Genomic DNA, 22,994 nt, shown 5'->3' with positions numbered 1-22,994 from the left:
TGCTGAATTTGTTTTGTTTCAAATTTCAATTTCAATCGCAATTCAAAATGAGTTTGTGTTGTTTGTTGGTGCTTACATAGGGAGAAAATTCTTGGAAGGGAGGAAAAAGCCAAAGGCAGAAAAATTGGTTTGATTGTTCAAAGTTGACAGAAACTCTCTTTCATTCTCAGCTCAATTTGCAAAATCGATCAAAACCCAAATTGAAATCTCTGAGCTTTAGCAATCTGATAGATACTCACGTATAAGCACCGGCATGGGTCAAGCTTTTCGGAAGCTCTTCGACTCCTTCTTCGGCAACACCGATATGAGGGTAATTTCTAACAACCCTACTTGTTTATTCTTTTGTGTTTGTTAGATGTTAATTTCTGAACTCAATTATTTATTGTTTCACTGATCTGGTTGTTCAGGTTGTGATGCTTGGTCTTGATGCTGCTGGCAAAACAACCATACTTTACAAGCTTCACATTGGAGAAGTTTTATCCACTGTTCCTACAATTGGTGGGTGGATTGATCGGGTCTAGTTTTATAATTTTTATTGTTTTTTTTTATGTTAGATTTCAACGCATATTTGTTCTTCCTTAAATCGTTCTTGCTTGGTTATCTGCTTTGTTTTTGTTCTTTGATTGCGTAAATTTTGAGTTTTAGCAGAGTAGTATATTTGCTCCATTGACTTTGTATTGACTGGCGAAACTTTTTAACAATAAAGCCAGATTTTGTAAGAATAAGTTTGTTGGGATAAAAGAGGATTCCCCCTCTTGATTGTCAGGAAAAAATATCTACTAGCAATGGGTACAAGTGAAGTGCATGCAACCGTGTTTGGAGTTTCAATTAATTTAGTGGAACAAAAGTTAAAGCTGGAAATAAATTGCTGTGGTTTTTTCTTTTCTGACACGGTAAAACTCACATATTGCTGCGCACTTTCATATTTCGTTAGGAGTTAGTATTGGTTTTGAGATTGAAACAACAAACCTTTTTCTAATCAATGACTGCATGATTATAAAAGTGCTGTCAATGAAAATATTCTATTGCCGATATCCTTAAAGTGGAAAAAAAAAATACATGAAATAAAAAGGATTTTGCTGATTAATTAATAAGAATGGATAGGTTTAATATGGGGCCAAATTATCTGCAAGATGTAATCTTAGAGCTAATGTAATTCTGTTTGATAGCTAAACCTGGTGACCTGGTCCAAGTTTATCTTTTTTTATTTTTTTTATTTTTATTTTTTGCTTTATATATATGTGTGTATGTATGTATGTATTTGCCCTTTACACTTATTTATGGAGTTCTGTTTGTTTACTTTTATTTATGGGTTTATGTTATTATTAAGAAATTTATTTTGGCTAATTACTTTACTATGATAATATTTTGAAATTTAAACTATGAGATCACGTTATCTTGAGCTTTATTCGTTATTTAATGTATTAATACTTTATTATAATAAAAAATTTAAATGCGGGTTGGATCTGTCAAATTATGTTAGACATGTATATTATATTATTTATCTTTTATTGTAGATTGGGTCAATCGATTTAATTAAGTGACCCAAAGGTCCGACCATTAACCTAGTATCTCAACCGGGTCAATAACTAGACCGGTTTTCATAACACTGGATTTGGGACCTTCGATTGTTCCACTATACTTGGAAAAGCCCTTCTCTGTTTTCTTGAAGATGGTTTGTTGGTACAGTAGTTCTCATTCTACTAAAATAGGGGTTGGGAACAACAAACTAAAGTTCTTCAAAAAATTTACCTAGACATTAAATTTAGAGTCTCACTCAACCTTACTAAACATCTTACAAGGTTAGGATCCTACTTCTATATTCTATTTTAGTTATATTCACCCTTCAAATTTTAATTAAGAAAAACCCCAAACAGGCTTCAACTACCGTAGGCAAGGCTAGAGATGATCGCATTTAATGCAACTTTCCAACAAATTTGATTTAAATTGCAGGTACGAAGAGTTGACATACTCTGGCAGTTATTGTCAACAATCATTCTTCTAACCTTCCTTCTGTCTCTTCTCAATATTTACTTTGTATAAATTGTCTAGCTATAGTGGTATATGATTTCAGTAGTTGCATAGTAATAGTTTTTGTCAAACTCTGAAGATTGACATGTTAATAGTTTGTTAGTGACAGTTGTTAAATGTCTGTATGGTATTGACATGGCTTGTTAATTGCAGCTAGAAAATAGATCTATATATTGTTTCTCTATGTTTATAATTTATATTGTCTTGCAGGTTTCAATGTGGAGAAAGTTCAGTATAAGAATGTTATTTTCACAGTTTGGGATGTTGGGGGACAAGAGAAACTAAGGCCCCTTTGGAGGCACTATTTTAACAACACAGATGGCCTGGTGAGGATTAATTTTCATGATTTTATCTCAGTGAAAGTAGAGTTATGTTAAGCTGGTTGTTTTGTGAAAAATTCCTTCTTTCTACATCATTAATCAGTCCAGTAAGTCTGGAAAGAAATGTGTTTATATGGGCATATGGTGGCAAGGTTGATACCTTTGTTGGTGTGATCATATATGCAGATCTATGTTGTTGATAGTCTGGACCGTGAGAGAATTGGTAGAGCAAAGCAGGAATTTCAGGTGATAAAATGAAATTTCACTTTTATTAGTGTCTTTATATGTCATTCTGATCAAACTTTGAATTGATTCATGGATTACTTGCAGACAATCATAAATGACCCATTTATGCTCAATAGTGTCATCTTGGTGTTTGCCAACAAGCAGGACCTGGTATTTCTTTGTTACCCTTTTATTTATTTTTAGTTGCACGTCATGACATTAAGGTTATCTCTGTAACTGGAGATCGTACAGTGGCAAAAACTCGTAATTGGTTGACATTGTTTACTTAATACACCAAGAGGATATCAGAATTTCTACTATTTTAGTTTGTTTAGAATGTACTGATACATTTCTGTTAAGCTTTGCATTAATCAATTCATTGAAACAATTACAATCACATGATATTAGTTAGGATGTTTCTGAAATGTTACTGCTATCTTAAATCTTGTGTATAACAGCAATAACAACAACAAAAAAGTCTTGTCCCACTAGGTGAATATAATAAAACTTTTCGGGTGTTAAACTTTAGGAAATAGAGAGACATTAATTGAAACGATATGGTTTTTGAGGCAGTACAAGTGTTTCATTTATATTGAGAAAATGAAATCAATACAATAAATAGAGGAAATTTAACATCCCCTATTAATGAAGAGATATGATACGGGAATAAGTAAAAATGTTCCTAATAATACATATATGATTTCTATATTCCTGATTAAATATTTGAGCCTTATTTTTGTACTTATAACACTCTTCCTCAAATTAGAGCATATAAGTCGTTTGTGCTCATATAACTTCTGGGGTGGGGTATTAGAGCCTTTCTGCGAAGATGGTTAGAAATACGGTCCCAGCTGGCCCTGTTTCTCGTGATTAAATTTCAGCAAATGGTAGAACTGGATCAGGTAGAGACATAATACAACAGCTCTAAAGATAACCAGAAGTATAACATTTGGTCTTTGAGCTATCCATACTCCAGATACCCTGCCCGGACGATAAAAAAATCACTAACAACTTTAGTTTCATCTTGGTATAAAATTCAACTCATCTTTTTACTATAATATGTGGAGTAATATTTGTTTTTACTTCTTCCGCTATTAGCACGGGATAATGCTACAATTCATGCCAATTTCAGGCCTGTGTTTAACCCTGCGCAGATTGACTGTTTGATGGGGTTATAAACGGGTTGAAAACATTTTGCTAGATATGTACCAAGCTGATAGCTGAAATTAATTTGTGGTATTGATAAAATGTTTTTGCTAGAAATCTAGACCAAGAAGGTGGGAAAACTGAAATGTTGGAATTGTTTTGTTCTCTGTGGTTATTATATGCTATATATAATTATTAATCTTTGATATCCTGTAAAATAGCAGACTTCTATTCTTGAACAAAGTACTCTGGTCAAACAATGTGAGTTTTTCCTTAATATTTTTTTTTTCTTTTGTAGAGAGGAGCGATGACGCCAATGGAAGTATGTGAAGGCCTAGGTCTCTTTGATCTAAAGAATAGAAAATGGCACATACAAGGCACTTGTGCACTTAAAGGAGATGGTCTTTATGAGGGCCTGGACTGGTTGGCTTCAACTCTGAAGGAAAGAAAAGCTACTGGGTTCTCTTCAATAGGAGCCTCATCCTTCTAATCTAGGTTTGAACTATCTATCTGTTCAATGTTCATAAATAAGTTACCTTCCTTTTTACCATTCCATCATTATGGGTATTGTATACTGCAGGTATATTAGCCTTTGCCATTGAGCAACATGTAGGGTCAGTTTCATTCAAGAATGTTGTAAAAAAGTAATCAAATTTTTTGGGCTGCATTAGGTTACCTCTATCTATTCCTGATGAAGTAGATAGATGCTTTGACTTTGAAGGTGCTTAGAGAAGACTTTGCACAGTGTATAGAAGTTTGAGCATGTCAAATGAAAACTAATTTGAATCTCACGAATTCTATTGTCATATTGATGCCCCTGTTTGTGGTTGACATGTATCTTTTGGTTCATTTTCGCATGATTTACCCTATTCAATCCCTTTTTTCCCTTTGTTGTGTGGCTGAAAACTGGTTGTCATTGACGTATTAAGATTTGGCATCTCTGAAGTGAGTTAAATCTACATCCCTAATAAATCAAGGATTACTCAAAATATCAACAGATTATCTAAAATATTAAGCTTGTGAAATTATCTAATGGTATGCTATTTCTTCGATTTTTCCTACAATTTGCGTTCTTATGCAAATATTTACTGATAATGTAATACATTAGTTTCATGGTCTGCTTCATATTGTTCTGGTTTTGAAGGGTTAAGATATAATACATGTACTGACTTTCCAATTTCTTATGACAATAATTCAAGCCATGTCGAACTTGACTTTTAAATTAAAGTTATGTTTGATTTATCAAGAAAATAAACAAAAATAAATAGAAGCTTATAAATTAAGATGAATTTTTGTAGTTTGCTGTATAAAGGTGAAAGTTAAGGAGAATATATTATATAAGATTATATAAAGTTTCAAATAAAGATATGTAATAAAAACGAGAATATTTTGTCTTGATATCTATTTAAAATAAACCTATACTTTCGTTCTCTAATCAGATGGAACACATTTTTATTGATGCCAAATCTTTCCTTCTTTGGTGCTTTAAGTTGCCTTGAAAATAGAGGAAGAATTCAATAGCATTATGGTTTACTTCCCTTCATAATTGTGTTGCATCCATATTCAACACTAACAAAAAGCGTTGGTATTCGGCTGAGAATTAAAAGATTGATCTAATAATATGATATAATCAGTGTTAACAATGTGAGATAAAATTCAGAAATAGTGCCCTTTTTTTTATATTTTTAAAACCGTGTATTAAAATTAAATTCAAAATGTCATTTAGAAACAGGGAATTTTAATGTATTAACATTATAGGATAATATATAGAAGGCCGAAGTTAGATACGAGTAACAGGTAACATACACCTAATCAATATTGTTCTTAAATTGAACAAGATTGATTGTAATAAATCAACAAATAAATATTAAGCATCATAAATCATAATTTACTTATTTTTCCCAAAAAAGTTGTTTCTTATCTAAACGTACATAGAAGAAATTTGAAACATTTAGCTAAATAAGTAAGCAGCTCTCGTAGCTCAGTTGGTTAGAGCACCCGTTTAGTAAGCGGGAGGTCTTGAGTTCGACTCTCAACGAGAGCAAAAACTTTTAAAAATTTTATTTAATTATTTAGCCTACGTAACTACCTGTTATATATTGAAATGATTTATAATTTTCAAGTTTCCAGTGTCGTACCTCATTGGTTATATTTGCTTACCACCAATGAGTGGTCACGAGTTTGACTTCAATTAAGAGCATTTTTCATTATCATTACAATAAAAAACTTTTCTTGGTTACTTGGCTTCTGAAACCATTCACAGCATCAATTTTTATTAAGCAATATTTTAGTCTAGACTTAATCGTTGTGCTATTTACTTATCTATTTTTATTTGGCATGCATGAAAAACAAGTAATTTTCATTGAATCATTTACACTCATGCCAAACTATTTTTAGGTATTAATATACATATCACTGGAGAACATATCAGGCACTCTCAGTACAACTCATGTAATAACACAAGCCCAGACAAGAAATCCCAATTTTGAACTTTCTATCGTCTCCAAATCCAATAATAATAACAGAAGTTCCTCCCAAAACTATAGCACAAGTACATAACACCTCTCTCTCTCTCTCTCTCTCTCTCTCTCTCTCTCTATATATATATATATATATATATATATGAATGTACAACAACATATAGTTACAACATTATGGCCCAGAAAAAAAGAACTTGCCGATGTGACCAATTCGTTTCATGTATATATTGAGCTTCATATAAGTTCACCATCTTTCATCTCCTATCCAGTTATTTTTCTCCTTTGGCCCTGTAGGACCTTCCTGACCATACAGCTCCACTGGAAGCTTTTTAATCAGATACCCAAATGGATTTCGAAGGCCCCGAGGAAGAGTGTTTAACATCTTATCAAACTCAGTTTTTGAATCATAAACAATTTTAGGACCCCACTGTCTCATAAACTGCAACCACTGAGGTTCTGTGACAGCATCTCCTAGATACTCAGCTGCAACAATCTCGTACTGAACACTGGAATCCACGTACAAATTACTACGAGCAGCATCATTCCTAATACCAACCCCAATTTTTGAAGACCCTTGGATATATGTTCCCGGGTGGGGGTAACATGCATGTCCATTTTTTGATGCGTAGACAATAGCTTTATTGCCATTAATATACTCCAGTTCACATGCATCCACCCATTTACCACCACTGTGCTGTGAGAAATATATACTCCACAACTCTCCAGAGAAGTTGCATATACGAAGTGTAAAATGCTCCCAGTCACAAACATGCTCCCCAACCCTGCTAAAAGCCCTACTTGTCATTCCAATTTTCAGGGTGGAGGGTCCATTGAAAGGGCAAAACACCCACATAGCAATATCAGTAAAAGTTCCACCAAGAGCAGGCTTCACATGAACATAAAGCTTAGCACTATTCAAGTCTCCGTGTTTGACAAAATCCCTTCTATCATCACTCGGCAAATCTATCCAAAACTCCCCATCATTTGTTCCCCCACCTGGTATATTTGAGCCACCTGCATCAATGGCCTCTCCTGCACACACACCCTTTGTGCACAACAAGGCTCCGTTGTTGAAAAACCAATCAACAGAAGAAGGCAAGTAAACTTCCTCAGGATGAAAGAAAACAGTAGGACCATAGTGCTGTATAAGTGCGTGTATTTGGTGGAGGCGTGGCATTGCAGGTAGCATAGGATTCATGTTCTTTAAGCACACAACAGGTAGCTCTTCTCCCTTGTTCCAACAACTAGTGCAGAAAAAAGCCCCCACTGAAACTCCTTTTCCCAGCATGCCACGGTCACAAGGTCTCAGACTCCACACCTGAAATGGAAACTGAGGATTCACAGAAGTAGCACCAAGCAAGAGCCTGTAAGGTTGACATCTATCAGTGAGGTCAGCACGAACACAAATCATTTCATCCAAATTGGGTTTCTCAGGCCTGTTAGTAACCAAGTAGCCAAGGGCACAGTATCCTTCAGGAGGCTGAGGCATCCAAAAGTATGCAGAACCTATTGTCAATTCCCTTCTTCCTGCATTGGAACACCATACCAACATATAATCAAGGGGATTCTTCAAAGCCGGGAACTTCTCATTGTTGGTTCTTTCAGATGAGCCAGTTTCCACTTCCCTAACAACAAGCACAAAACCCCATAACGGCTTGTCGCTTGGCTGACAATAGTGACCAAGGATATGGAACCCATCTGGTATTCCCACAGGCTTATAGAATGCAACAGGCTTTCCAATGTTGCTGTTCCAAACAAACTCAAACGCAGTGACCTTGCGCACTTCTATTTCACCAAGGTTTACAATCCCAGAAGCAAAATCTTGTCCTGTGACTACATACACAAAATCACAGCACGGATTAATCACTAATCTAGAGACACAAGTAACTAAAACATCACAAATCTTATCTTAGTATGGTTTTTATATACAGTACATACTATTCTCTAATTAGAATAGAAGTTTTCTCACACAGTCCATGAAAAGTTCAGAGTACAAGTTCCCGAGGTGATTCAATTCTGATCAAAGCACAACACTGAAATCACTTAACACTTCATCCAAGTTTTGACTCCAAAATATATCATAAGCACTCAATTTCCTAAACACTGAAATCACTTAACAAACTTCATCCAAGTTTTGACTCCAAAATATATCATAAGCACTCAATTTCCTAAACACTGAAATCACTTAACAAACTTCATCCAAGTTTTGATTCCAAAATATATCATAAGCACTCAATTTCCTAAAAGATGCGGATTTATGGAAAGACAATGGTATGATTAAAAGTATATATATATAATATATGAAATAGCAAATTTAGAGTTAAAGATTTATGAAGGGTTCGATGGGGAATAATCACCTTGAGGCCATTGGGGAAGCGGAGAGGAAAGTGAAAAGGCCTGGGGTAGAGTCATGAGAGTGTTGTTTATCCCTCTCCGAAAGCAGTTGAATTTGAAGCGAAACATTTGGAGGAGATGCAATGATAGTTGCTGAAACAGATACATCAAATAGAACAGAAATTTCAACAATCGCTGCTTTGTATTCATGTTCAGATTAGATCGCGCAGAACCCATCATTATCAATTGCTTAAAAATCAGGGTTTTGCACAGTCATTTTCCTTCCAGAGGATGATCAATTTGTGGGACCCCTCTCTGCCACTCTCTCTCTTCCACAGAACACGCAGAGAAAGAACTTGTTCCCAGTCTCTCATACCATCCTGCGTGTTGTTGTTTTCTTAATCATTGATTCTTCTCTTCGCCATGTTTCATTCAACTTTTTCCTGTTTTCTGTTCCAGTACACGTGTCTTCCCTTCTGTTCAACTATTTTTTTATTGTTCTTCAAACATTTAAGAAATCTTAAATAACACAACATTTGATTCTACAATTGTAAAGAGAATGAACAAAACTAATTAACTTGCTAAAATAGTTTAAGTTTATTATTCCTTAAGATTTAGGAGATAAGAGAAACATTCCCCGACAATACAAGGTGAAAATAACAGTTAACATGTTTGGTATTAGTTTTAAAAGAGCTACTAACACGTGCATATGTGCAATACACGGGTCTAATTTATGAACGTATTATACACATAAATACAATGAAAAAAAAAAACTAAATTTATATTGGCCTAAACTATTTTAAAGTTTATCTCTTTTATAAAATTGATATTTTCATTGTTAAAAAATTAAAAATTAAAAATTGTTGCCATAATAATTTTGTCATAAATATGTTACAATTAATAATTTCAAAAGTATTTAACGTGTTATTACTGTAAACAATGTTTTACTTATCAATTACTCGGAAATTATTTCTTAAGTAAACAGTTTTTCAATATAATAAATTAATTAAATAATAATATAAAATATCTATATCATCAGTCGGTTCTTATAAGACGTAATTAAATTGAATATTTAAATATAATAAGCACTAAAATGGACCCTCTGGAATTGTATCGCGAAATGAGGATCACGTGGCTCGTTTTGCTCCATGCTCTAAGCTGATACATGACTAAATGCGGAGGTGCATGTTACTTTTTCCATATATATATATATATATATATATATATATATATATATATATATATATATATATATATATATATAAATAAAGTTCCATTAATATGATTCAATAATGGAATTATATTTTAAAAAATATAATTTTTATTGTAATTTAATTTAATTTATAAAATTAATTTGTAAGATAAAATGTATGTCTATTTATATGTTATAAAATTATCTTACCTATTATTTATATAAATAAAGTTCCATTAATATGATTCAATAATGGAATTATATTTTAAAAAATATAATTTTTATCATAATTTAATTTAATTTATAAAATTAATTTGTAAGATAAAATGTATGTCTATTTATATGTTATAAAATTATCTTACCTATTATTTATGTGGACTTCCAATATGTTTTGTTATTAAATTATCATATTTACAAACTATTTTGTAGTTTTGCAGACTTAGGAAAAATATATATTTTTTTAAATGCTAAATTGATAGCATGTGAACTATTGAAGGACCAATGATTATTGATAGAAACAACTATTTATGTGAATTTGTTTTCGATAAATGTATGTTGAGAAAACTTTTTTTTTTTTATATAAAGACGTACAATAAATCAAAAGTAATAAATTATATATTTTTTTCATATTACCATTCGTTTAAAATTTATTTTCAGTAAATTTTTAAAATCAATTTTCCTCCCAAATCACTTTATTTAAAATCATTTTCATGAATAACAATTATTCTAAAGGTCTTCTAAAAAAACTATTAAAAAAATTAAAAATAAGAATGATTAATTCATAAATTAAAATTAACTTATTTTGCAAATAAAAAAACAAAGAAATAATACAAAAAGATCTCTAAATTATTTTAACTTTGTAAATATTGTGATTTGGTTTATAAAAATGTTATACGAGTTTTTAGTCTTTTAATTTTCATGTAAAATTAAATTTTATCACTTTAAATTTTTTTATCTTCACATTTTATTAATGAATAAATTTAATTTTAATGAAATGATATATAAAATTTGCTAATGTGATAAATGAAATTGTTGTATGTATATTTATGTGTTGACACTCATAATCATGCCGACATAATGCTCACATATGGTAAGATTATTTATTACGTCAACATAATAATTAATATTATTTAATCACACATCCATCTGTTATTAAAATTTTAGAATAACAATAAATTAAAATTTAAAACACTGACGAAATTTAATTTGAATGAAAGATAACAAACTAAAAATATATTGAACTTATAAAGATAATGATAATTTTTTTACATTTTAAATATATAACAGCACACTATTATTTTCAAAATAATTATCAAAATTTGTTATAACCAACTTAATTTAAATTAAAATATCTTAAATATTGGTTAAAAATTAAACAAAAATAACAAGTACTATACATATATGTAAAATAGTAATATTTATTAGAAAAGAATAATGAATATGTTTCTACCGATTATAAAGTATGTATTGTAAGTTAATCATGAATAATTGTTTACATTAATATTGTAAATATTTAAATGATCTTATAAAATTTTAAATGTAGTATAATTATTTAAATTGTATAATGTTATAAAACAATAGAAATAAGTTAAGAAACATATAATATTACAAGAAAATAAAATAACATTTTAGATACCTGCATCTTTATTTGTATTTTATGTTTAAGTAATTGATAACAACATCTTTCAATTTATGTTTTTTATTTTATGGGCAAAATTGAATATATATATATATATATATATATATATATATATATATATATAATATGTGTAGAATAGTTTTTGCTAATCAAGTTAAAATTATTTAATATTTTTTATCTCAAACTTTATTAATAAATAAATAAAATTTTGATGATTACAGATTTGTCGATGTGTTAACAGCGTTACCACATAGTATGTGCTCAGTTGTTAATACACATGTATCCAACGTTAGCACGTGAATTTATGTTCGCAAACGTTTTGTTATATTAACAAATCTTTAGTGTTTTCTTTAACTATGTCGGTTTATTTAATGACGAAAGTTATTCAAAGAACGACCATGTCATAACGATTAAACTAAATTTTTTGTGTAATACTATATATATATATATATATATTACATAAAATTTTCGCTAAAATCATGTTTAATTTATTATTTTCTCTGTGATATTATTTGATATTATTTGGAAGTATTATTATCTTATAGAAAAGAAAAAGAAGAAAGATGTCATGATGAAAATTTAGGATATAATGTTATTTAATTGTATAATAAATATATTAATTATATGTAATAATGTGAAAATTTATTATTAATAATTAATATGACTATGATGTAAAAAGCACATTGTAAAACTATTTTACGGTGATTATCCTCTTTCTTTATTTTCTATTTTTAAAAACTAAATTAAATATAAAGTTAAATATTTTTTTTATTAATTTCTTTTTGAAACTTTAATTTAATTTAATTTTTTAATTTTAAAATTATGAAATTTAATCATTTTAACCAAATTTTATTAAATTTATTTAATATTTTAAATATATTTTATAATAACTTTTTAATTAATATTAAAATAAAAGATGTCAAATAATATAAACATCTCAAATATTAATAAAATATATTTTAAACATTAAATAAACTTATCAAAATTACTTTCAAATAATTAAATTCATGCCATTTTGATGAGCATCGCTCTTTTGTTGTACTTGTACAGGCCGAGTCCTATCCTCTGTAGAATAGGAAGTGTTGTAAAGCAAGTGGTGAAGAAGAGTTGCGTCGCACTAAAATACAAAACGAGATTTCAATGACAAAATCAGCAACCGTCAGCCATAGATTCCCTTTTCCCCTTTTTTCAACCACTCGTTTTCTCTCTGGCACCATTTTTCTGGGAAAATAACCGTATCTTCCATCATCACTATTTACTTCACTATTAAACAACTATGAGCATGAGCGTGCTCTCATGCCAACGCTCCAAAATGTTAACAGCTCAGAACAAATCTCCATTTCTTCGCAGATTCCGATCCTTCAAACCTCACCGTTCCAGATTTCGATGTTTGCTTGACCAAATCGCTGTTCCAACGTCCCTCACTCCTGTTCTTAATTCCGATAACGTAATCGCCGCCGCTGCCAAAGCTGCCTCCGTCCATAGCGCCGTTTCTTCAGCCATCACACAGGTTGCGGTCACCGCCGTTGCAATTGCCTCTGGCGCTTGTCTTTCCACTAAGGTCGATTTCCTATGGCCAAAACTGCAGGAGCAACCAGGTTGCGCATCTTCTTCTGCTTCTGCTGCTTTTCTCTCTTTATTTTATTCTTAAATTCTCCTGCACAATTGCGTTTGAATATGATAGGTGCTAATATGCTGACATGATTTCTGATGCCAAATTAAAGCGTCGCTTTAGCGCTTATGATTTGCTGTAGATATGAAGCTCGTGCACGGATACTTATATTTACTTCGTGTATTCAATTCTGACAGTACTTCAAATATATCCAAGTTTAGACAGTTTATGAAAATATAGTATTACAGATTACGTTCGAGACACAGAAACTTGAATAAGATAGAAAATAGAAGCACTGTTCTCGGATGAACCAAAAACGGAAACTAATCCCCTTCATGGTTGAAGTTTAAGAAAGGATAAGATCAATACTTTTCTAGAAATTAGGAAGTGATTTATGGGGGCAAAGAGTAAAAATTATAATGTTATTAGTTTTTTGTAAGGGAATTTGTGCCCATCTCAATCTCACGTATCTCACTTATATATTATAATATACAATATAATTTTATTTTTAGTAAATGTGAAATCTACAAGACAAAACTCTATTACACTAGGAGCCAAACAACGGTAGCATAATAGTCTCAAACTTGACTAGTATAGAATCCTAATGACTTTGATAACATTTTAGTAAGTGGGTTTATGTCTAACACAACTGCATAAAATCAGTGTGTATCAGAAGGATCGACATGCTTATATATATATATATTATAATCTTACCTTATTCCTTCTCAACATGGGGTCTCCAACATTACCAATGCACGGGAATTATATTATTAATTTGAAATTACAATCATATATTTATTATGTTTTATGATTTTTTTTTATTATACATCTAAATATGTAGTCTACATTTATCATATCCTATATAATCTTTTCAAGTGTCATATCATAACTGAAATGCTCGAGGGGGAGCATCAAGGCATGTCTCTAAATAGTGCTGAGATATGCAATTCATAGCTCCTTGCATGACACATAAAGTTTCTGTTGCCGTTTCTGTCACCACATGATAGGGTTGGTCTATTCGTAAGGTTTCTTATTAGCTAAATTTATAACATGCAGGTACAGTGACGCTGGATGGAGTAGATGTCACTGGTTACCCAATATTTAACGATGCAAAGGTTTACTATCTGCACTAGGGTTGTACTATGACTTATATGTTATCTTGTTACATCATTAAAACACCTTATGTGTGAAGGCAGGTACAGAAGGCTATAGCATTTGCAAGAAAAGCACACCGTGGACAAATGCGAAAGACTGGGGACCCTTATTTAACACATTGTATCCACACAGGAAGAGTGTTGGCTGCATTGGTTCCGTCAAGTGGTAAACGAGTATGATCTCCAATGAACAGCTAGTAACAGTGACTAGATTTGTTAGGGTATTTATTTTACTTTCTGGAAAACAAAGAATGCATTGGCTGACTTCCTTTCCTCCTCATTGCCCCTTCATCATCCAACGTACTCAGGAGAACCCATACCATTATGGAACAACTAAATTGGCAGACCCAATTATAATTTGATAAATTTGATCATGATGCCATCATCATTTAACCAGGCATATAAATATTTTTAATACACCATATATATATATATATATATATATATATATATATATATATATATATATATATTTTAATACACCATAAATTTCGATAAACATACAGGGGATGGTCTTCTTTTATGATGTTACAACAATTCTGAAGAAACATATTAGTGGAATACTAAAGTTGACGAAGTATTATTAATTACACTGATTCATATCAATATCATTTATCTTATTTATCCATAATTTTTAGCATTAATATTTAAACTATAGATAATGTATGATATAATTTTTTCTGGGGAATTATTTTGAAACGTCTGCAGCTTCCACTGGAGCTCCGATATGTTTTCCTGCATATCTCAATTTCTTGATTGATTGAAAAGCTACTTGAAAATATTGATTTTCTTTTTGTCAGATTTAGCCTATGACGTCACTGAGACAGCTACACTGAATCTTTACTACTTTTGGACTGCTTTAACATTTATGTTACTGTTATCTTTTGCATTTTTCAGCTTAATGCACTGCAGGTCGAAAACATGTTTGTATTCAATTGTTCCTTAGTTTGAGATAGTAATCCTCTATTTCAGGCTGTTGACACTGTCGTGGCTGGGATTTTACATGATGTGGTCGATGACACTTGCCAAAGTCTGCAGGACATTCAGGCAGAGTTTGGGGATGATGTGGTCAAGTTGGTAGCTAGTGTTTCAAGGTTAAGCTATATTAATCAGGTACCATAAAGAATGTCTTTTGTAATTGTTTTGTATCTTGAAGGAGGTGGGAGGCACATAATAGTTATCTTGCTAGATTTTACAATTCAATTTGCTACACAACTTGATTGAAATATATATATATATATATAGAAGTCTTCTTATGCATTCATCTTACAGACTTATTCCAAAGCTTTTGGCTATAATTGGTCTTGGACATGGTATTAATGTCTCTATCAGCTGCCCCATTTTTCGTAATTGAAACAAGTTTCATTGCAAGTTACTATGAACCTGTAAACCATTTTCAATGCACCTAATATCTCAAGTTTTTAGAAATCTTAATCTCTAACAGCTATCTCATAACTAATCCAGATATATGGTGCAATACCCAAAGAGTTAAGAAATTTTCATTGTATTTGTAGATTAGATGCTTGAAGCTCAATTCTCCTAACAAATCTGGAGATTGTTTCTGTTTTCATTTATTACCATAAGGAATAACTGCATTATCTTTTGCAGCTATTACGCAGACATAGGAGGGTAAGTGTAAACCAGGGTGTGCTTGGCCAAGAAGAGGTACATAATCTGCCTTTGACGTGTGTTTCCACTAGCCCCTGAGACTTTCAAGTTTACTTTGGTATCATGTTAATCATCAATATGAAAATATACTGAAAACAATGGATGCCTGAGATGGTTTTTAAACAATACAAGGATTAATTGTGAAGAGAAAAATGTATCATATCATCCTCTTTCTTTATATTATGTATTTAATACTTATTCCTATAGAAGCTTGAGGTTGGCCAATTTTGTGCACAATCCATTTCACTTTACGATACTAAGCTTCCAAAATACAGGTCAATGCAACATCTTTTGTATCTATCAATATAATGCATCTGGTGGTTGGTCAAGACAATACTGAAACTATACGCATTCTGAAATTTGTAAAACGTGGTAGTGGGTGGTGGAATTAGCAGCATACTTTTCTGATATGTTACATTCAAAATCTGCTAGGCAAGTAATTTACGAGTAATGCTTTTGGGAATGGTTGATGATCCACGAGTTGTGCTCATCAAGCTTGCAGATCGTCTTCACAACATGAGAACAATGTACTTACTCTGGGTTTCTTAACTTCTTTTCTTTTATACCCACTTATTGTTGGTCTTTTTTATTTTCCCTTTTCTGGCCCTTTATTTCAGATCTATTATTATTTGAAGATGAAATAAAAGTTATTTTAGTACTATAGCCTTCTCAATTCGTCATGGCTTTTAGTAGTGAATTTTTACTTCCTTGCCACAGTAGTCATCTTCAACCAGCAAACTTAAGCCACATGGGGCCCTTTGACTTTTTTGATAAACAGATTATAAGTTATGTTTCATAGGTCATTTTTATTGTGACACTATCTCTCTTTGCAGTCATGCTCTACCATTGCAAAAAGCTCAAGCTGTTGCTGAGGAGACCTTAATCATTTGGTGTTCACTTGCTTCAAGATTGGGTCTGTGGGCCTTGAAAGCTGAACTGGAAGATTTATGCTTTGCTGTTCTACAGGTCTTCTATTAGTAAATATGTTTCTTTTGCTTTGAGAGTGCTCAATTATATTAATGTAATGTTGCAAGAACCTTAGACACAGAGCATACAGACAAAAATACAGAAACAATGAAGGTCTTCATTCCCTATGAAAATCTGCTCACCCCGCTTAAGCTTTTGCTGGACCTTTATTAACTTTTACATATTTTTAAACCAGAAGTGGATTATCGTAGAGTTACACTATTTAAATTTCTGGATGTAAGTAGTTGTAGATTCCACATTAACTACCAAATTACAAAATATAAGCATGGGACAACCCTCATCCTACAAGTCAGTTTTATGAGATTGTATTAAATTCAAACTCATATTGTAAGATGATACCATAGTCTGTTCCAGCAATTGTTATTGGCCCACCAACCATCGGCTTACATGTCAAGTCTTGCAAATTTCATCAAGATGTTTAGTCATTGATGTGAGAGGCGTGCTATAAATCTCACATCAACTAGTGAGATGACTAAATTAAAGTCTATATGAGTGAGGAACTACTTTTACCTTATGAACCAGTTTTATATGATTAAATTGATCCCAAACTCAAGTTTTAAGGTAAACAACAAAATATTAGCATTATCAAGGCTAGTGCACTATTATAATTTATTGACACTGACATTGGCATGACTATGTTTGTATTTGTTCCACGATACCAGCCACAAATATTTCAAAAGATGCGAGCTGATCTGGCTTCCATGTGGAGTCCTACTAGCAGAACAGGAAACCTGAGAAGATTCTCTGTAAAAGGCAGTTTGATACATTTAAATGAGAACAATTCAACTTCTTTCTACGATGGATCCTTGACATTCAATGGGGATGTGAGTATGAAGGTAACAGTTTTTAAGTGCAAGGGTTGACTACTTCATTCTACTTGTTTGTATTTATGATCATGAGATTTGAATAAATTTTGGTGTATGCTTCTCTTTGTGGTCGCTTTCTGGTTGTGCTGGTGCTTATTGCCGCTGTAACAATTTACACAAAAAGGCTAGTTTTGTCTTGGCCATGAAATATGAAGGAGTAAAAATAATTCAATGATTATACTGTTTGCTTATATATATTTCTGTTATTTTACAAGTTCTACTTGTTTTCTACTATTATTATATAGAAAAATGAATGAGGAGAGGAAGTGAGGCTGAAAAGCATGTGAACTATGAAGTATTGTTACCTTCAGTTGTTCTTAATACCCCGTATGTTGCTCAATAAAAAAAGTATATTTGAAGTTAGAAGAAGCCTGTAAAACTTTCTTTCGGTCCCTTATATCGAATATATTTTATTCAAAGTATATTATGGTTGCATCCTAAAGATAACTGTAAGGTGGCTATATGAAGTGAATTGCGTCGCTTAATTTTTATTGTAATTGCATCGCTTTGTTTTTAATTTTACTTTTCAGGATCTTTTGGAAGCTGTAGTACCATTTGATATATTGTTGGATCGGAGAAAAAGGGCTAACTATCTCAATAGTATTGGGAGTAATCTTGGAACATGCACAAAACCAAAGGTTGTACAAGATGCTGGGTTAGCATTGGCATCATTGGTAATTTGTGAGGAAGCACTTGAGCGAGAAATGATTATATCAGCTTCGTATGTTCTTGTTTACCATTGTCATTTACCACTTTTACATTTTAATATCGTACTTGGCAAATGAATGATGAACCATATTTTTGTGTTTTATGAAGCATTATCTATTGCTGACTACAGTGCCATGGTATAAACGATTTTTTAGTTCTTAAAGGATTCCGTCTGTATTTGCAGTTATGTTCCGGGAATGGAAATTACCTTATCCAGCCGGTTAAAAAGCCTGTATAGTTTATACAGCAAGGTATTGACAAATTCATGTTTTACCTTTGAAATAAAAATACAATTCCATGTGTATTTTTGCTATACCCAGTGTGCAATTGTATAGAATTCTGGCATCATATGTATGGTTAGCGTTATAATACTAGAAACAAGGAGCATGTCTTATATAACCAAGAATATATAGATTATGTATGTATTTTTAAGAACATTTTTATTTATTATCATACCTTATCTTTATTATTATAGGAAATTTTGTCTAGTTTGAATTGTGAATAATGTCATTTAGAAAAACACATTTACAGTCTTTTCTTGATAATCTTAATAAAAATGTTTTATCTCTTTTTTCTTTAGTTCACTTTGATATTTGGAATCCTTCCAATTTTAAATAGTGTTACATTTATTAATGATTATTCTTGATGTACTTAGATTTAGTTAATGAAGAATCAATCAAAAGTGTTTCTTGTGCGGGGTGTTAGCAAATACACTTTTATACCTAAGCGAACAAGGAGTTTTGCTTGTGCATAAGAATGAATAGGATTTGATGATTGAAATCCCCTCACAGTGGTGCACCTTGTTCAAATAAAGTAACATCTTAGATAAAAGGGTAAGTGCAGAAGTATTTTTGTTATAAGGATAAGATAGGAATCCAGATCCCCGAGTTTGGGTTGTCGGAGGTAGGTTGGTTATCTGCGGTTACCATGAGTTTGGGAAGATCTCTAGTAGACATCAAGAACAATGTTATTCCTTGGCCCATGTTTTCAAATATTGTCTCAAGTATGTATAGACATTGAAATAAATGGAAGCCATACAAGTGTATGGAAATGAATTTGCTGAGGTTTCTAATGCTGAGTTTCAATATTCATTTTATTTTAATACTAATACATTCGCCATCATTCGTTTTATAATATGCCACAGCGTTAAATGTTTTTCTTTCCTACTGTGGAATGATTGCAGTAGGGATCTTAAATTTTGTTGAGATGACTTGGTAATAACTAATTGAATGGTAAAAGTCATGATTGTATTGTGTCTTGTGTAGATGAAACGAAAGGATACAAGCATTGATAAGGTATATGATGCACGTGCATTAAGAGTAGTTGTGGGAGACAAGAATGGAACTTTACATGGTTCTGCAGTTCAATGTTGCTATAGTCTTCTTGACATTGTACACAGGTAAGAAAAAGATCAAATTTCAGACTATTTTTAATTCAACAACCTATACATAAGTCATTAAATGCAATCACTGTGTAAAGATAGGCATAAAGTTAATTTTGACCTTTTTTACATGCAACATGGTGGTAGGTTTTTTATATATATATTTTTTTTTGCTTAACTAAGAAAGAAATCCATAATAGAATTAAAGATGCAGCAAAGAAGCAGAGGAGGATAAAATATTCTCCTAGAGATAAAACCATGAAAAACACATCAACTAAATTATTCTCTTCTACATTTCCATCATTTTTTCCTTTTCAGTTCTTTTGTGGACTATCTGTGAGGTGGGTATGAACTTGTGTCCTTATTGTCTGTTCTTTAAGAGTAGAAGGTTAGAAGTATAGATTTTATGGATCTTTTTTAATCCATCGACCCCATTGTCCCTTGAAAATGGCTCTAAATTGATGTGTATATTTTATCTTTTATTATACAGGCTTTGGACTCCAATAGATGGTGAATTTGATGACTACATCATTAATCCAAAGCCTAGTGGTTATCAGGTTAGGCTTTCATGTTCATTTTTCATGAACTAAACTGAATGATATTTTTCTTTTAGTCGTGAGAATTGTGCTCATGATTGTATTAACTTGTTAATATTGCAGTCCTTGCACACTGCAGTTCAAGGTCCTGACAGCTCACCTTTAGAAGTACAAATAAGAACACAGGTGCTAAATTATTTCGCATATGGTGTAGAGTTACTTGTTTGTATTTTAGTTCATATTTTCATTTATCATGTTGCATGATAGAGGATGCATGAGTGTGCTGAACATGGACTTGCCGCACATTGGCTTTACAAGGAAACCGGAAATCCATTTTTGTCCATAGACAGAATGGATGAACCTGAAACAGAAGCATCCTCCTATTTCTCCAAAGATTTAGAGGGAGGGAATTCATCAGATATTTTATTAAGTAAATATAAGTCATTCAAGGCTGGACATCCAGTCCTCAGAGTAGAAGGAAGTCATTTACTTGCTGCTGTTATCATCAGGTGCATGACTTTCATTTCAAACGGATGTTAAATTATAAAAAGCTATCCATACTAATTGTCACTCGTGTTCATTATCTCTTCAGTGTAGAAAATGATGAAAGAGAATTACTTGTTGCTGTGAGCTTTGGACTAGCTGCTTCTGAAGCAGTTGCTGACAGAAGATCTTTCCATGTCAAGCGATGGGAAGCCTATGCACGACTATTCAAAAAGGTTTGATACTTAAATTAACATTTTTAATTAAGCGATGGCTCATGATAAATGGTTTGTGGAAAGGACGCATTGACTAGTAACACCTTCTGAGAAGATGGATCACTATATGTGACAGTTAAGCTTATTGACTAGCTTGCTACATGCTGTATTGCTCTCTCCATGACCAGAACCTGCTGTTCTGTCATTTTTTCCTTTGTATAGTATTTTTAGTTTTACACTACCTGGGTCAACTTGCTTACTATTGATATGCTTCAGGTATCTGATGAATGGTGGTTTGAACCAGGACATGGGGATTGGTGTACTTGTCTAGAGAAGTACATACTATGTCGAGATGGAATGTATCACAAGGTATGTTTTTCTAAGAATATAAACTAACACTACAATTTATCTTATTTTGACCTCAAATTGTGTTTTGGGTATGAAAACCCATCCTTTACGTACTGGCCGTGTTATAGTTCATAATCTCCCACATGAGCTGTAAATGTATCTGTTGGGAGCCTTTTGCGAATCAATACTTGAAGGTGCTCAGTAATTACTATTGACTAAGTTCTCAGTAATCCAGCAAATTTGTGTAGAGCTCATTCTCCTGCGTTGACTAAATGCTCGATAAAATATAAGGAAATACTTCAATTTAGGAAACATCATGTCCTCAGGCAATGAAGAAAAATATTAAAATCAAATGAGTTATACAACTAACTAGCATTATATTCTGGAACATAAATAATAGAGTAGTACCGTTCTGAATTTTTTTGTTATTCCTCTGTATCCATATTAGTCGGTCACATTTTTTAATTTTTCATCATTTATGTTATTCTATATCATATTTCTAGTTTTAAAGATAATGGTTCATGTTATTTAGTCTCTATGATGTTTCGAATGCCACGTGATGGATAATTTAGAATTTAGTTTGCATTTGTGATGTAAAACTTTTTAATATTGCATCATAAAAAACAATATATTTAAATAATGTTGATTTCTTTCATTACTGATTTTCTTAGAACTACAATGGGTTTGCAAACTCGGACTGCTGTACTGATGAACTTTATATTATTATTTGCATCATTTGCATCATTCGCAGCAAGACCAATTTGGGAGACTACTCCCAACATTCATCCAAGTTATCAATTTTACTGAGCAAGAAGAATCTGAATATTGGGCTGTTGTGTCGGCTGTGTTTGAGGGCAGACAAGTTAACTGGATAACATCTCACTCAAAATTTGACTTGGTTGCATCAACTTCTGCAGAAGCCGGCATCAATAACAAGGTATCTGGCAACCATCTTACCTCTCTTACACAGATTGTGCAAATCGAAAGTTGATATTTTATTTTCACCCCGCTATTCCAGTAGATTTGTGAAATGTGAATGAATGTTTCGGTGATTGTGTATGTAATTCGTCCTTTAGGTGAAGCTTTTGAGAACAATGCTTTCCTGGGAAGAGCAATTGCGATCTGAAGTAAGTGTCAAGCAAACAAAATACGACTCAAAGCTTTATGATCTTCACAGTTCTCTTGCGGAAGTGGTAATTATTTGTTGGCCTCATGGTGAAATTTTGAGGTTAAAAGCTGGTAGCACTGCTACTGATGCTGCTCAAAGAGTTGGTTTGGAAGGAAAGCTGGTTTTGATTAATGGACAGTTAGTACTGCCCAACACAAAACTCAAAGATGGAGATGTAGTTGAAGTAAGAATTTAAATTATTCTTTCTTTAAAATTGTAAATAATTCTTTATGGGTCGTGTGGGTTTAAAGTGGATGGGATAGAAATAATTTTTATTTTATCTCATTTTATTTTATTTGTGGATATGGGAATTCTTGGTGGAATAACTCTTAAAAATTCAAATGTGGTGCTTTAGACTAGATTCCAAGAATATGTTTGATAACCACATGTGCTATCATACAATTACTTTTTTTTTGTGTGTGGTTATTCCTATTTTTGGAACTATGGTTATTCACGGTATTCGGTATTAGGAACTAAGCAATAAACCACTGGACTTTAAAA

General features: G+C 32.1%; 3 protein-coding genes and 1 non-coding gene across 9 annotated transcripts; 3 read left to right on the top strand and 1 right to left on the bottom strand.

Annotated features, from left to right (window-relative positions):
- The first annotated feature begins 10 nt into the window (after nucleotides 1-10).
- On the top strand, nucleotides 11-4,559 carry LOC114167683 (uncharacterized). Its single transcript, XM_028052807.2, has 7 exons — nucleotides 11-310; nucleotides 408-498; nucleotides 2,242-2,357; nucleotides 2,538-2,597; nucleotides 2,682-2,747; nucleotides 4,021-4,217; nucleotides 4,303-4,559. Exons 1-6 carry the CDS (start codon nucleotides 254-256, stop codon nucleotides 4,210-4,212), a joined length of 582 nt encoding a protein of 193 aa, XP_027908608.1. The 5' UTR covers nucleotides 11-253; the 3' UTR covers nucleotides 4,213-4,217; nucleotides 4,303-4,559.
- A 1,133-nt stretch (nucleotides 4,560-5,692) lies between these two features.
- Nucleotides 5,693-5,766, top strand: TRNAT-AGU (transfer RNA threonine (anticodon AGU)). Its single transcript has one exon. It is a non-coding gene; the product is annotated as a tRNA-Thr (tRNA).
- Nucleotides 5,767-6,099: 333 nt separating this feature from the next.
- Nucleotides 6,100-9,040, bottom strand: LOC114173959 (hypothetical protein At1g04090-like). 2 transcript variants are annotated; one of them, XM_028058668.2, is made up of 2 exons: nucleotides 8,560-9,040; nucleotides 6,100-8,029 (listed from the first exon to the last, which is right to left on the bottom strand). In XM_028058668.2, exons 1-2 carry the CDS (start codon nucleotides 8,774-8,776, stop codon nucleotides 6,447-6,449), a joined length of 1,800 nt encoding a protein of 599 aa, XP_027914469.2. In that variant the 5' UTR covers nucleotides 8,777-9,040; the 3' UTR covers nucleotides 6,100-6,446. The 2 variants fall into 2 exon arrangements, with proteins under 2 accessions (XP_027914469.2, XP_027914468.2); XM_028058667.2 differs by having other exon boundaries at nucleotides 6,100-8,035; nucleotides 8,560-9,035.
- A 3,442-nt stretch (nucleotides 9,041-12,482) lies between these two features.
- Nucleotides 12,483-22,875, top strand: LOC114173072 (uncharacterized). 5 transcript variants are annotated; one of them, XM_028057289.2, is made up of 18 exons: nucleotides 12,483-12,965; nucleotides 14,036-14,094; nucleotides 14,176-14,307; nucleotides 15,106-15,246; nucleotides 15,742-15,798; nucleotides 16,234-16,328; nucleotides 16,635-16,767; nucleotides 17,451-17,624; nucleotides 18,185-18,375; nucleotides 18,547-18,613; nucleotides 19,628-19,761; nucleotides 20,234-20,300; nucleotides 20,403-20,465; nucleotides 20,547-20,788; nucleotides 20,872-20,998; nucleotides 21,254-21,346; nucleotides 22,077-22,262; nucleotides 22,402-22,875. In XM_028057289.2, exons 1-18 carry the CDS (start codon nucleotides 12,644-12,646, stop codon nucleotides 22,687-22,689), a joined length of 2,571 nt encoding a protein of 856 aa, XP_027913090.1. In that variant the 5' UTR covers nucleotides 12,483-12,643; the 3' UTR covers nucleotides 22,690-22,875. The 5 variants fall into 5 exon arrangements, with proteins under 5 accessions (XP_027913090.1, XP_027913091.1, XP_085524590.1 ...); XM_028057290.2 differs by having other exon boundaries at nucleotides 12,734-12,965; nucleotides 14,172-14,307; XM_085668464.1 differs by having other exon boundaries at nucleotides 12,734-12,965; nucleotides 14,172-14,354.
- Nucleotides 22,876-22,994: the final 119 nt, after the last annotated feature.

Source organism: Vigna unguiculata, chromosome 2 (genome assembly GCF_037176805.1).
Source record: "Vigna unguiculata cultivar grain cowpea cultivar isolate G323 ecotype 2 chromosome 2, ASM3717680v1, whole genome shotgun sequence".
Taxonomy (NCBI): domain Eukaryota; kingdom Viridiplantae; phylum Streptophyta; class Magnoliopsida; order Fabales; family Fabaceae; genus Vigna; species Vigna unguiculata.
The sequence above is the reverse complement of the archived record's forward strand: the minus strand, read 5'-3'. Positions and strand labels throughout refer to the sequence as shown.

Excerpts from the sequence above, each read along its gene's own strand:
- LOC114167683 (XM_028052807.2), top strand. The coding sequence starts at position 254 with ATGGGTCAAGCTTTTCGGAAGCTCTTCGACTCCTTCTTCGGCAACACC. Across the intron at positions 311-407 it reads TCGGCAACACCGATATGAGG|GTTGTGATGCTTGGTCTTGA; the intron begins GTAATTTCTAAC and ends CTGGTTGTTCAG. Across the intron at positions 2,598-2,681 it reads GAGCAAAGCAGGAATTTCAG|ACAATCATAAATGACCCATT; the intron begins GTGATAAAATGA and ends GATTACTTGCAG.
- LOC114173959 (XM_028058667.2), bottom strand. The coding sequence starts at position 8,776 with ATGATGGGTTCTGCGCGATCTAATCTGAACATGAATACAAAGCAGCGA. Across the intron at positions 8,036-8,559 it reads GCTTCCCCAATGGCCTCAAG|TCACAGGACAAGATTTTGCT; the intron begins GTGATTATTCCC and ends TTGTGTATGTAG.
- LOC114173072 (XM_028057289.2), top strand. The coding sequence starts at position 12,644 with ATGAGCATGAGCGTGCTCTCATGCCAACGCTCCAAAATGTTAACAGCT. Across the intron at positions 12,966-14,035 it reads AAAACTGCAGGAGCAACCAG|GTACAGTGACGCTGGATGGA; the intron begins GTTGCGCATCTT and ends TATAACATGCAG. Across the intron at positions 20,999-21,253 it reads ATGCACGACTATTCAAAAAG|GTATCTGATGAATGGTGGTT; the intron begins GTTTGATACTTA and ends GATATGCTTCAG.